Raw genomic sequence first — 15,443 nt, forward strand, 5'->3', positions numbered from 1 at the left:
TAATTTATCCCTATCCATAACCCAGTACACATGAATATAGAACTTTTCATATTTATAAACGCCATAACTTTGAGGTAAACTTGCCCTGTAGTAAGGAAACAGTGTAACCTCCAGTTCCCTCTACTTGAGGTGAATGTTATTATTTTGGATGTTTTCTTCAGCTCATTTCTTGTGAACTGAATGATTACAAAATTCTGCAGTGCTGTGTGTGATGTAAAAATGACATCTCATTTGCATGAAGTCTTGTGAGCTGTGGTCATACATATAGAAACAGTACTTATAGATTCCATGTGCCATTTGCAGTGTTGGAGGGGGGACTAATAGGGTTCTAAAGAAGGGTCATGGAGGTCATGCCTCCCCACCCACCCCCCCTCAAAGTATTTGATAGCAACATTTGTATTTTTACATATGAAATGTGTTAAAAATAGTGGGAACATTTGTTTTTTGAAAATAATTTTATTTATTCTTCTACCTAGGTGTTAACCCCTAAGAACATTTCCCATTAGACATTATTCACATGTTAATGCTGTTTTCACTGCTTCTGGAACTCCGTCTTTGGGACAGCTTTTAGCTGTCTCCACAGTGTGTTTTTGATGTCATCTATGCTTATAAAACGACAACCCTTTAACGGATTTTTTTAATTGTTTCAAACAAAAAACAAATTCAAATGGGGCCATGTCTGGAAATAGGAAGCTGGAGGTTCATTATGGCATTGTCTTAGGTCGAAAATTCATGAACAGACAAAGGTAGTGTGACTAAGCTCATTGTGACGAAAAAAGCAATGTGGTTGTTAAAGCTGTGAACTTTAAGTAGTGCTCCTTATTGATCGTTCAGTCATGTGAAAAACTCATGGTGGATTACACCATCAACATCGAAGAAGTGGGCACAAATTTCATGTTTGTCCACACTCGTTCAGTTTCTTTCGCTTTTGTCGATCCAGAATACTTTTCCAGAGGCGCCATTGAGCCTGACATGTTGCTGCAGGTCTGCATCATCGTTATCATCTAGCGACTCCTGAGCAAGATGCATTCACCCCTCATATTGTTCGTAATTCAAGAATTTTGAAACATTGTTTGCTGCAACGAGTTTCATAACTATAAGATTGAAAAAAAAAAGCTGTAGCATGAGCCACTTGAAATCCTTTTTGGCCCCGACCCTAACACAATTGTGTTCCATTTTGTAAAGTTATTTCCTTAGCTTGTTTTCACTTATCTGCCTCATACCAAATCGCTTTAGTTCTGCAGCTCTATCCCTGCTGACACTAGAGCAATTCGTATTCCAATTGCTGGCCAGATAGTGCTCACAAATGAAATTCATCAGGTCGGCGAGTGCTGTCACAACGACAAGGTGACATACTTTGTTATTCCTTATTATACTGTTTAAATAAACCTCAATATTAATGTTTTCTTATCAAAAGAGATGTAATAACCACAACTGTACACCATTCTACTAATTTATTTCCATATAATGCTGATTTGTGGAGCAAATAACAACTATCATTTGCAACAAAGTGACAGAATTTGAAGCACTCCTGAAAAGCAGTGAAGCTCACGAAATACGAGGTACAGAAGGCTGATCGAAACTTGAAATCGACAGTGTGAGATTTTTAGTGAAAATTTAAGTGTATGCCAAAAGGACTGGCGAATGTGAAATGGAAGTGGCGTATTTATCGCAATAGACAATCAACTGAAATCGACTGAGATAGAAATTGAAGCTCCATGTGAGATTTTTGGGTAACACTAAGTGTCAGGGATGGGCCACCAGATTTGTGTACCAGAAAACTTGAGAGAAAACCTCATTCCACATGTACATAAGTTCCCGTCATACTGTAATCATTGATGGAGATTTTAATCATCCAACATTTAACTGGGAAATTATAGTTTTGTTAATGGTGGGCCTGATAGAACATCCTGTGAAACATTATGAAGTTTCTTCTCTAAAAACTACCTAGAACAGACATTCCACTCATGAGGAAATTAAATGGTTCAAATGGCTCTGAGCATGATGGGACTTAACACCTGTGGTTGTCAGTCCCCTAGAACTTAGAAGTACTTGAACCTTACTAACCTAAGGACATCACACACATCCATGCCCGGGGCAGGATTCGAACCTGCGACCGTAACGGTCAGGCGGTTCCAGACTGAAGCGCTTAGAACCGCACGGCCACAACGGCCGCCTGAGGAAATTATATTGATCTAATGACAACAAATTGACCAAACTTCTTTGAAGATGTCCACATCGAAACTGGTATCAGTGACCATGATGCATCTGTGGCAACAACGATTAACAAAGTATGAGGCGTGTTTTTTAAGTAAGGTCTGTTTGAACATACATACACAATGAAAGGTTATTTCAGAAAAGTAAATTTATTTTCAGAAAGCACATACTTTACTCTATTTTTTGACACAGTTGCCAAATTTGTTGAAAGACGTATCATATCTCTCAAGCAATTTTCAAATACCCTCTTCATAAAACCTTGCTGCCTGCTCCGATAACCAAGAGTTCACTGCCGTTTTCACGTCGTCGCCATCGTTGTAACGATTGCCACTGAGGTGTTGTTTGAGGTGGAGGAACAGATGGTAATCGCTCGGCACAAGATCAGGACTGCAGGGTGGGTGGTCTAAAACTTCCCAGCCAAAACTGTCCAATAAATCGCGTGTCTGACTGCAGTGTGAGGTCTTGCATTGTCATGGAGAAGTACAATTCCCTTTGTCAGCATGCCGCATCTTTTGTTTTGAATCGCTCTGTGTAGCTTTTTCAGAGATCGGCAGTATGCTTCTGCATTGATAGTGGTTCCTCGTTGCATGAAGTCGACCAACAAAACACCATGCCTATCTCAAAACACCGACGCCATGATTTTGAACTGGGACAGAGTCTGTTTGGCCATCATCTTTACAGGCGAGTGTGTGTGTATCCATTCCATGCTCTGTTGCTTCGATTCGGGTGTGATATGCGAAACCTATGTTTTGTATCCAGCTGTGATCTGACTCAAGAAGCCATCCTCTTGTTCATGATAACGAATCAAGAAATTCATCGCACACTCAAATCTTTGGTTTTTGTGGTCCCCTGTTAAGAGTTTCGGGACCCAATGGGAGCACAGTTTCCAAAACTTTAGGTGTTGGAAACAGTGTTGTAAAGCACTGACCTCGACACGTCAGAAAATTCGTTTGAGAGATCTATTACTGTGAAGCGCCTGTAATCAAAGAAGGGCGACCGGAGTGTTCCTCATCAGGGACGTTGTCACGTCCATCTTTGAATTCTCGTACCCACTTACGCACTTTGCCTTCACTCATAACAGTATCATCATACACTTCGCAATCTATAGATGAATTTCTGCAGCAGACAGGTTCCTTACTGACAAAAACCGTATCACCGAGCGAACCTCACACGCAGCGGGCGAGTTGATAGTCTTAAACATTTTGAAAGCACAGAACAAAATCGGACAGGTTAGCTACAGTGCTGGAACTGAGCACAGTTGTTCCCAAGTAATGCCGGTATACGACGCAAGCGCTCGTTGCGGTGTGCGCGAGAACTACTAGTGTCTAAAACACAACGGGCCTTTCTTATAAAACACACCTCATATGGAGGATAACTCAATCAAGGAGAAAGGGTTATACGTTCAGCAAACTAGGCAGAGAAGCAGTATCTCAGTAAGAACTTGAAACTTTCAACTCAGAACAGGAACATGTAGAACAACTATTGCTTGGGTTTAAATGAATAATTCGTCATCACTGGATAGATATGTACCCAGTAGAACAATTCATGATGGGAAAGAAGCCATTGTAATGAAATGTTTAAAGAAACAGAGATTATTGCACAATAACTGTAAAACAAGCTTAGGGCTATAGACAGAGATTCTAAATGGAATGCATTTGGCTGTGAAGAGAGCAACGCGTGATGCCTTCAATGACTATTGTAGCATAATATTGTCAAGTGATACTTCACAAAACGGAGAGAAATTCTAGTTGTATGCAAAGGCTGTTAATGGCACCAACGTTATTGTCCAGTCCCTAGCAAATGAGACAGGAAATGAATCTGTGGGTAGCAAAGCAAAAACTGAAATGCTTAACTCCATTTTCAAGTGTTCTTTTACAAAGGGAGACCCAGGGAGACTGCCACAATTTAATCCTTGTACCACTGAAAAGATGAATGAAATGAGTATTAGTGACAGTGGTGTTGAGGAACAGCTGAAGTCGTTAAAACTGACTAAAGCTCCAGGGCTGATGGTATCCCTGTCAGATTCTATAATGAATTTGTGGCTGAGTTAGCCCCTCTTTTAACTATAATCAATCGTAGATCCCTCGAACAAAATACTGTCCTCAGTATCTTGTAAAAAGCACAGGCCACACTCTCCTACAAGATGGGTAGTAGAAGTGATCCACAAAACTACAGTCCATTATCCCTGACATCGATTTGTTGTAGAATCTTAGAACATATTCTGAGCTCAAACATAAGGTGGTACCTTTAACAGAATGGCCTCCCAAATGCCAACCAGTGTGGATTCCAAAAACATCGATTATGTGAAACCCAACTCACACTTTTCACACATGACATACTGAAACCTCTGGATCAGGGCCATCAGGTACATGCTTTATTTCTTGATTTCCGAAAAGCCATTGACACAGTAACATACCTACGCTTCTTGTCACAAGTACGATCATATGGAGTATCAACTGAAATTTATGATTGGATTAAGGACTTTTTGATAGGGAGGACGCAACATGTTATCTTGGAAGGAGAGTCATCATCAGGTGTAGAAGTAACTTCATGTGTGGCACCAGGGAAGTGTGTTGGGACCATTGCTGTTCATGTTGTATATTAATAACCTTGCAGACAATATTAATAGAAACCTCAGACCTTTTGCAGATGACACAGTTATCTATAACTAAATACTGTTTGAAAGAAGCTGCATAAATGTTCATTCATATCTTGATAAGATTTCAAATTGGTGCAGAGACTGGCGACTTGCTCTAAATGTTTAGAAGCGTAACATTTTTCACTTCACAAAACGAAAAGCGCAGTATCCTATAACATGAATGAGCCACTTTTGAAATAGTCCAACTCATACAAATGCTTGGGCGTAACATTTTGTAGGGATATGAAATGGAATGATCAAATAGGCTCAGTCATGGGTAAAGCAGGTGGTAGATTTAGGTTTATTGGTTGAATACTGAGGAAGTTCAATCAGTCTACAAAAGAGACTGCTTACAAATCACTCATGCGACTGGTTCTAGAATATTACTCAAGTGTGTAGGACCTGTCCCAGATAGGAATAACAGGGGACATTGAACGTATACAGAGAAGGGTAGTATGAATGGTCACAGTTTCCTTTGATTCATTTCAGAGTGTCACAGAGATACTGAAGGAACTGAACTGGAAGACTCTTGAAGAGAGATGTAAACTGTCCCAAGAAAGTCTATTAACGAAGTTTCAAGAACCAACTTAAAATGATGGCTCTAGGAATACATTAAAACCCCCTTTGTATCGCTCCATACGTGAATGGAACAGGAAGGAATCATAACTGTTGCAATTGGACATACCCTTTGCCATTCACTTTATAGTGGTTTGCAGAGCATAGATATAGGTATCACTAGTGTGAGTGTTAGTATTTTGTTTAAATTTTTTTCATTCACCTGCACAATTGTGTGGGTATTAAATCTGAGCTAATAAATACTAATTAAAACATGCTTTCACTTTAAAAAGTATTTGTTGCTGTGAAAGTATTAATGTTTCAACGTTGTTATATATATGTATACATATGTATCGTTCATATTCTTTGAAGGTTGTCTGTCACATGTCTCATTAATTCTTTGGTTCATTTTTGGTGTAGCTGTAATGATCTCTGGCTGTTTTTGAAATGTGCAGTTGGTCTTTCGTATCATATTGTCGTACTGTGTGATGCTTAATAAATGATTCGTTTCTAAAACGACATTTGATGATTTGTCAACATGGTAGCAGATGTGCGCAGTTGATAAAGTTTGTATGAAGTGCGACAGTTGTGCTGATTTCGGAAAAGAATTGCTCAACGATACAGAAGAGCAAAGACAAGACAATGGCTGACGAAATACAAAAACTAGATAAACTCACCGGCGCAGAAAACTGGGGGAGCTGGAGAATTATTATGAGAACTATTTTAGAGTGTGACGAAATCTTTGATGTCGTAAGTGGTGAACTGATTAGGCCAGAAGGAAGCGGATAGAGTTACGAAACCGAACTTGCCAAATGAACAAAGGCTAATGCAAAGGCAAGGGAAAGACTAATTCTTGTCACATGACACCAAGCCTTTACTTCCTGTTGGGGAATGCAAGACTGCTAAAGAGGTTTGGGATAAGCTGCACAATATCTATAATGTGCACTCAGCTGAAAACATTGATCTGCTTAGACATAAATTCCGTAACATTGTGTGGGAGGCATCTGGAGGTATACAAGATCATCTAGGCAAATTTGATGATGTCCAAAATCAGCTTTCGTTGTTGGACAAGCCGACTGACGATGGTTACCTTTGTGCACGATTTTTGAAAACTATGCCAAAAGAGTTCGATTTCATTTATATTACATGGCATGATCTACCTGCTGAAGAAAATACATGGAATAAAATACAAAAACGGTGTTTGAATTGTGAACTAAGAAGAACAGAGCGTGATGACGAAAGTGTTGCTACAGCTATGATGTCGAAAATGAAGATTAACAAACCGCAACAGAAGCGCAAACAAACCTCCTCTGAGGCAGATTCGTTAAAAACGCCTCTTTATAAAAGGAATGAAGACATAAAATGCTTTTCGTGTGGTAAAGTAGGTCGCTTATCAAAACAGTGTAAGACAGGGTTGTTTGTTTTAAATGTAAGAAAAAAGGGTCAGCCATCAAATGGATGTAGTAGTGTAGTCAAAAGAGAAGATTGTGCTATTTTTTTTAACTAATGTAACATCAGTGGATAATTCAAGAAGCTGCAGCTATGCAGATACTTCAAAACCGGTGGAAACAGTATCGATAGTGAGACGCAACATTTTTCGGTAGATAAGAATACAATGGACTCTGATGAGTGGTACATTGACAGTGGTTCAACACATCACATAACAAATCAGCGTGATTGGTACACTACGTATGAACAATTTGAAACTCTGAGGAAGATGGATAGTGCCAAGAATGGTGTACATATTGAAGCATTTGGTACAGGACGAATTGGTGTACAGATGTTCAATGGACAGACGTGGACAAAATGATATGATGTTTGGTTTTGCCCTGATTGATCCTATAACTTGTTTTATGTTAAGAAAGCTGTGCAGAAGGGAATAAAACAAATAATCGAAAATGATGGCAAATCATGGGTATTTTTCAAAAACAATATTGCAATTGCTATTGCCACATCCTGCTGTGAAAATAAGCTTTATCATTTGGCTGTGAAGGTTGTTTGTCAAGAAAAGTCTTGCATTGTTACTGAAGCTGATGACACTTTACAGAGCTGGCATGAAAAAAATGGGTCATCAAAATAAACGCTATGTGCACCAGTTTTAGAAGGAACATGGTGTAGAGACAACAAGTGATAACAGTTTTTGTGCAGGGTGTGTCTATGGTATACATCACCGGATGCCGTTTGGTGAAAGAGTGTGGAAACCCACTAAACCCGGAGAGTTAGTGCGTGCAGATGTTTGTGCTCTGATGGAAGAAAATGATCTGCAGGGTCATTGATACTTTCCTGTTTTTAAGGGTGATTTTTCCAGTTTTAGACACAAAGATGAAATTAAAGAAACGTTGCCACTGTTCATTAAAATGATAAAGACTCAGGCTGATGTTACTGTGAAAGAATTATGTACAGATGGTGGCAAGGAGTTCCATAATAAAGATGTGCAAAAATTTGCTGGCTCAATTGGCCTGAAACATTCAGTCACAGCACCATATACGCCTCAACAGAATGGAATTGTTGAACAGGAAAATAGAATCCTGTGTGAGATGGCACGTTCTTCTCTTTGCTCTGCTGAACATCTGCCAAAAGCATTGTGGGGTGAAACTGCTCTGGCTGCAACATACACTTTGAATCGGACAGGTCCCACAAAAATTAAAGGTAAAACTCCAATCGAAATATTTTTGAAGAAAGAAGGTCATTTTGATAATTTGGTGATATTTGGAACTGAAAGCTATGCTTGGATTCCTACATAGAAACAGAAGAATTTTGATGCTAAATCTTCAGAAGGATATGTGGTTGGTTATGATGATTGTGGATACCATGTTTATTTTCTTTAAAAAAGGTGCGTGTGTTTTTGCAGAGATGTAAAGTTCAGTTGCAAGCCATTACAGAAAGCTCTTATCAGTACTAAAAAGTCTAAAAGGGTTGTTGAAATATCAGCTATAGATAAGAACGCAGATATTTTGGAGACTGAACATGATGTTGGTTTTGAAGAGGACTCCATGAACCAAGATGTTGCTAAAATTGATGAAAGTCTTAACAGCCAGTCATATGACACTGAGGAAGAAGTTGGAAGTAACTTGGAAGCAAGAAATGAGGAAAGAGGGAGCCACAATTTATGTGAACGGCGAAATTTTAAGAAACCATCTTGTTACTGCGAAGATTCAGTTCATCAACCAAGAATGATGTTTCTTTGTGAGACACCAAGAAGCTATAAAGAAGCATTGCAGTCAGAGAATTCTGAAGAATGGACGAATGTAATGGAGGAAGATATGGATGCTCTAAAGAAAAATGGAACATGGGAATTAGTTTTCAAAATTAAACCAAACAACATGATTAGAAATTGATAGATCTTTGCTACAAAATTAAATGCAAATAATGATGTTGTTCAATATAAGGCTCGACTGGTAGCAAGAGGATATACTCAACGGTTTGGAGTAGATTATGTTGACATGTTTAGCCCTGTTGCAAGATCTGAGACAATGAGATGCCTTGCAATTCAACATGATTGTAGTATAAGGCAATTTGATGTAAGGACAGCATTTCTTAATGGCATTTTGAAGGAAGAAATCTACATGAGTCAACCAGAGGGATTTGATGATGGTACAGGACGGGTGTGTAAGTTACTGAAGAGTCTATATGGTTTAACTCAAGCCTGAAAATGCGGGTATGAATGTCTTGTTGGGTTCCTTACTGAATGTAAGCAGTTCAGAACCATGTATGTTTTATGGTGAAAACCTGGTATTATTGTTTTATGTTGATGACAGATTGACTATGGGCTCTACTGATGCCACAGCTAAGTTCATTGAACAGTTGGGTAAACGTTTTCAAATAAGTGTATTTTACTACTTGGGTTTACAAATCAAGAGGTTTGACAACAATATTCACATAAATCAATCTGCATATGTGAAGATGATTTTGGAGAAATACAATATGATGGGTGCAAAACCATTGTCTTTACCTACTGAACCAGGAAGGACACAAGGTGAGTCACCTCCTTTTAATAATACTGGACTGTATCGAGAAATGGTTGGAAGTTTGATGTATTTAACACAAGGCACAAGACCAGATTTATCATATGCTGTTAATGTTGCCTCAAGAGTGCTAGACTCACCAACTCAGGCACACTTTGCATTACTCAAACCAATATTTAGATATCTTAAATCTACAAGTACAGATGGCATTAAGTTTACAAAGCCTATAGTGATGCTGACCATGGTGGGGACAGAGACACTAGACGATTAACAAGTGGCATCCTTCTCAGGTTACATGAGAGACCAGTTGTGTGGAAAAGTAAATTACAGCAGTGTGTTGCTCTTTCTTCAGTGGAGGCAGAATATGTGGCTGCAAGTGAAGCTTGTAAATCACTTGTATGGTTAGACAGACTCCTGAAAGAAATTGGAGCTGTTGATGAGTCATCAGTTACAAATTGATAACCAAAGTGCTATCAAATTTATTAATGGATCAAAGTTTTATGAACTATCAAAACACATAGAGACAAGGTATCTTTACATTTGTCAAATGGTTAGAGAGAGGCAGATTGAAGTGAATTACATACCAACTGGTGGACAGGCAGCAGACATTCTGACAAAAGGGATACCATTCACAAAGTTACAAATGATGAAGGAACTTGTTGGTGTAGTGTCTACTTCATCATATATATAAAACATTGTGGGAGAGTGTGAAAGTATTAATGTTTCAACATTGTTATATATATGAATACATACGTATCGTTCATATTCTTTGAAGATTGTCTGTCACATGTCTCATAAATTCTTTGGTTCATTTTTGGTGTAGTTGTGATGATCTCTGGCTATGTTTTTGAAATATGCAGTTGGGTTTTTTGTATCATATTGTTGTACTGTGTGATGCTTAATAAATGATTCGTTTCTAAAACGGCATTTGATGATTAGTCAACAGTTGCAAGTCGGACATTATTACGTTTATTTCTCAGATGCTCACAGGTAAAATTATTTAGTACAAAAGTGAAATACTTTTGAACAAAATGTCAGACATCCTTGACCTGTGTTAAGATGGCAACGTTAATGTTGATTGTCCATAACAATTGCCAATGACAGTTATAAAAAGAAGTCTTCAGAAGGAGGTAACAGTAAAGAAATTTTCCCCACAAGCAGGAATGAAGCTGAAACGTTTCTTGCTATGTCAGAATTAATGTCAGTGAAACTACGTCAAGGTGCATGTTCACAAAAATGTATAATACCAAAGAATTCCACAAAATCAATCCTCATCTTTCTTAATCGATCAACAGAGGTGGTTATGGAGAGTGAGGGATTTTGATGAGAAGAGTTTTCTTTCTGTGGATGTGTATTGAGGTGAAGTACATGTTAATTTATTCTACAGATTTTTAATATATTAGTGTACATCACATATTGAGAATATAACTTTTTTTTCAGGATCCATTGATATAGAACAGCACTATGCATTACTGGAATCAATATTTCTCTGAGGATTTCTTTGCTCCTGCAAAGGAACTGGCAAATATGCATTCAACAGAAAAAGAATGTCGAACCATTACTTACGAATCTGTCGAATTTCTTTAGTTTGAATTTAATAATGGACATAATCTGATAATCAGTACAGTCTGTTTGAAGGAATGATAGGATAGTTTCAGGAAATGGAAAGAAAGCATTTGGAATCTAATGGCAAGTCTGTATTCTGGAATTCACATAGAACAGAGGGTGGAGTGCTGGTTCAAAAAGAAAGGAAATACATATTTAGCTATCACATCACTCTGCTAGTGCTGTACACAGATATAACTAGTCAATGGGCGGCGGGGGGGGGGGGGGGTGCACATAGCTGCAGCAAATAGCTGGATGGAATACAGAATAGCCATGAAACGAAATATATTAAGAACTTGTAGAAATTTCGACTGGAAATGGAAACTCCCTTGAATAAATAGTGTGAGAATGAAACTGAGCCTGAGGTACATGAAAGATCCAAATATTGCTAATTATCCTGCTCCTTTTTCTTGACATGACAAGAGGTTTTATGATTACCATCATTTTCCACTCATTGATGATAAACTTCTCCCTGAATGTGTAGATTAACTTCATGTAATAATGAAACTAAAATCTGCAGTGTATATTTATTTCTTTTGAAACACAAAAATTGTTTCAAGCAGTTTCACACACAGTGGTAATAAACACATGCCGTGTTAGATTTTTGGTAATAATCTTTTAATGACTCCTTTCTGATGATTTTAATTAATTGATTAAATTTATATTCTTGTTCACACATGAAAGAATGAAAGCATTTCACACAGAGAAGTAATATTGTCATAGTCTGTTTCATAATTACCAATGATTTCTCAATATCTATTATCCAATAACTTTAATTAATTATTTGAATTTGTATTTTGGTACACACATAAATGAATACTGAACTCCGTAATTATATGTGCAGGTGATAAATATGCAGTTGATCTATCAATTACAGACCTATGGACTTGAGAAGAGTACAGCATAATTTTATAAATAAACCCTAACCCCCACAAAGATGTGGGTTCTTTTTGTCATAAACTTAACGAAAGAAGACGTTTTGCAAGAATTTTTCCTGGGCTAGTTGTAGTCTATAAATGAAATTAAAATGACAAAAATTCTGAGACTGAAAGGGATTCCCTATATCATCAGCAACTTCTCTGACTGTGATTCAGCAATTGTTCATAATCATTTTCTTCACTTTCTGCATGATTTCATAACATAATGAGTAGTGGGTACTGTGTGTTCTGCCTAGGAATTTGCTGACATCAGTATCAGCACTTTCTTATCTGTGGTGTCATGTTACAGCTAAGACCATTGTGCATGTCATATTTCACTGACAGCAGCAGCAACACATCCTCATCTTCAAGGTCATACCGAGAATGAGGTGCCAAGACCAAGGAGAGGAGGGCTTGTCCTCCCCCATACATCACTGCAATTTTCATAAAGCACCCCCACCTGCCCTGCTGTGAGCACCCCCACTCTGCAGCCAATGGAACATGGAGGGCAGCACTATGTTCACGCTTTAATGGGAGCGAGAGTCAATGGTAGCTCATATGCAAGTTGTACTTCACTGCCATCAGCATCCAGCCATGAGCACCCTCGCCCCCCACACCATCGCAAATTGCATGAAGCACACACCGTCCTACATGCTTGCTATATTTCACAGACGCTTTCATACCTCCAACGCCGTACTGGGAAGACAGACAATGTGCATGTGTCATATTTTGCAGACACCAGCATCAGCACTTTCATATCATTCTCAGAATCCAAGGACTGTGCACAAGCATGTGCCCATGCACTTCCACATCTGTAATGTCATGATACAACTAATATGTATGAAGTGCTGTTACCTATCATGGTTATTGTTTTCTGAATGACGTTATACTTAGCAGTTTTTCTTTTGTTACTAATACAGAAGCAGCAAGTTATAGGTCTTTTTTTGTTTTTTGTTTTGTTCTTGCAGAGAGCTCTCTTGCTGGATTTGCATCTCGGTAACGACGATTGATGAAGACATCGTCTGTAAGTATTTTGACAAGAAATTCAGCCATTCTCACATCATGCTGCTGCATTTACCTTTTTTCTTGTTCACACTATGATGTGGTGGAGCACTGACAATGACGTGATTGAAGCAACTTGCTTCTATAATGAGAGTATTATCAGCATTTATGTAACAATAAATAAATATTCCTTAAGCAAATGTGCACTGGTGCTCACAGCATTCAGGAGGAATAAATATGTCCTCCCCCACTTGTAGATTAAATTTTTTTAAACACATGGTGTGCTGCCTCTGGCTCTGAGGTGCTTATCAGGCACACAGTGTGATATTCAGTATGCTGCCAAAATGTCTTAACCGCACAAGCACAGATGTAGGTAAGATATTAATAATGGCAGTGTAGGTTGTGAATACGTATCTACAGTGATTGATAAATAGTTCACCCACTTTTGAGAGCAACATCATACGATAAGACTGTCCAGACATACACCAACACTCCCTGCTGCGAGGCAGTATAAGTTTTAACACTGATGGCGATGAACAGGGGAAAAGGAAGCAACTAAGCTTAACTAATAAAACGTGTTTCCTTGCAGATGTGGTGAAGTCGGTGCAGCGGCAGCCTTCTGATGTAAATATGATGCTGTTCTATCAGACTTATTGCTTGAACACCAGTGGATGTAAGCTTGGCAGTGTTGTTATGATATCGAATAGGGAGTTCTACCCAGTGGTAGTATTTGCAAACCCTCACTTTAGTGACATCAAAATAACAATATCCATGGATGAATGATGTCGACTACATGATGCACATTTTGGCACATTTTGGTGATATTGGATGAACATAAAATCTCGGTAGTGAACTTATCTGATATAGTTAAACATTTAACGACAGAGAGTGCATATATCTACAGGAGCAGACCATTAAGAATTTAATAAATGCCAACCATGCAACACAGCATGAGTTGAAATGTTGAGAAAGGCGTCTACCGATTCTATGAGACACCGTGGAGTAATCTATTTAAGTTAGCTTGCCGAACTCTTTGCCCATCAGAAGAAACCATAGCTCAACTCTACGATGCATGCTGTAAATCGATGTAGGTGGAAGTGTATGATTCAACATTACCAGATGTGGTTGCAGATCTACGATTTTTAGTTTGTTTAAATATTCATTGATATGTAAGAGTTTATAAAACCTTTGTATCCCAATGTAAGTGAAGAGTTACCATCATGACCGAGCGGATGAAACATTCTTACCACAAGACTGTTATAGTACGTGATTTGTACTGCAGTGATGAAGTTGGAAACTGGACACACAACCGGAATGGATCATTACTTTCTCATAATATATATGATTTGGTTATCAGGCCTTCGGGCTGCAGAAGAATTAATCTTGTTCTAGCACTGTTAACACATTCCAAGGGAGTCCACTTCGAGATTGTATTTTTTTTCGAAAGCCCTTTTTCAGCCCTAAAATAACAGATACTACAGGAGATTTTGCATGGCATTCGGGGAGTAATATTCCAGCCATTCATCGAAAGCAGTGATATTCCACCACCTGAAAAAGTAAAACCAAACAGCAGATTCAGATTGACGACATCGGAGTGGAAAATCAGGATGTGATCCGCAGATATTTCTGTTTTAATCGCTGCATGCAAGTCAGTATATTTTATTTCAGAGCCAGACATATTCAAGTATCTACAGCAGTTGGTCCAGGATAATAGTAACCTTATTATCGCTTTCAAACAGGACAATCTGAATTTAAAGCATATTTACCAAGCACGTGTAGGAACCTACATATCATTAAATATACTCATTACCACATGTGCAGATTGCTGGAATAACTCGCAGTATGGGTTTCTGGTTCCAGACAAAATTATGAAATTGAATGAGGGCCGATATAGATGGAACTTCAACAACATTCTTCATAAAAGACAGCGTATCAAACCGTAACTGTATCAGTGTACTGCAGACAATGGGCAGATTTACATATGTGTCACACACTCATTTAGAGGGTCCAAGGAACATGCGTCTATACATTGTCAGAACAGTCGATGCAATGAACTCTAAGTTAACGGACCTGGAAAGTCTATTCGAGTCAGCTGAAGTGCTGAAAGCTAGATTACAGCAGTGTGAACTGTACGTCAATGACAAAATTGAAGAAGTCAACGCAAAACTAACAGATATGCGTGAACATAACAAGGTGATGGCGAATGCATTTGTGTCTCATCATCACCAGTAGTTCCAAAGTGTGTATAAGTTTTGCTATCTCAAAAACAGCTTAGTACACTGCAGCATATCGTTGACGAAATGCTAAAGCTACTGAGGTGCAGAAGTAACTAACAGTCTGAAAGGGTTGTGACACACTATGGATGGAGGCACAAAAGGAGAAAAGAAGAAGAAGAAGATCAGGGAGTATATGCCATTACTGACTTGATTAACTTTTATAGTAATGCTGGGTTTGACACAACATGTAGGATCGCCAGAACGAAATCACATATGTTGGGCAAGCATTCTGTACGTTTAACTGTGAATGCAGTACGAACTAGGGATA

The 15,443-nt window shown here is 38.4% G+C and overlaps 1 protein-coding gene across 1 annotated transcript; it reads left to right on the top strand.

The window, feature by feature from the left end:
* The first annotated feature begins 7,767 nt into the window (after positions 1 to 7,767).
* On the top strand, positions 7,768 to 8,748 carry LOC124775843. Its single transcript, XM_047250678.1, has 2 exons — positions 7,768 to 7,940; positions 8,262 to 8,748. Exons 1-2 carry the CDS (start codon positions 7,768 to 7,770, stop codon positions 8,746 to 8,748), a joined length of 660 nt encoding a protein of 219 aa, XP_047106634.1.
* Positions 8,749 to 15,443: the final 6,695 nt, after the last annotated feature.

This window comes from Schistocerca piceifrons, chromosome 2 (assembly GCF_021461385.2).
Source record: "Schistocerca piceifrons isolate TAMUIC-IGC-003096 chromosome 2, iqSchPice1.1, whole genome shotgun sequence".
Taxonomy (NCBI): Eukaryota; Metazoa; Arthropoda; class Insecta; order Orthoptera; family Acrididae; genus Schistocerca; species Schistocerca piceifrons.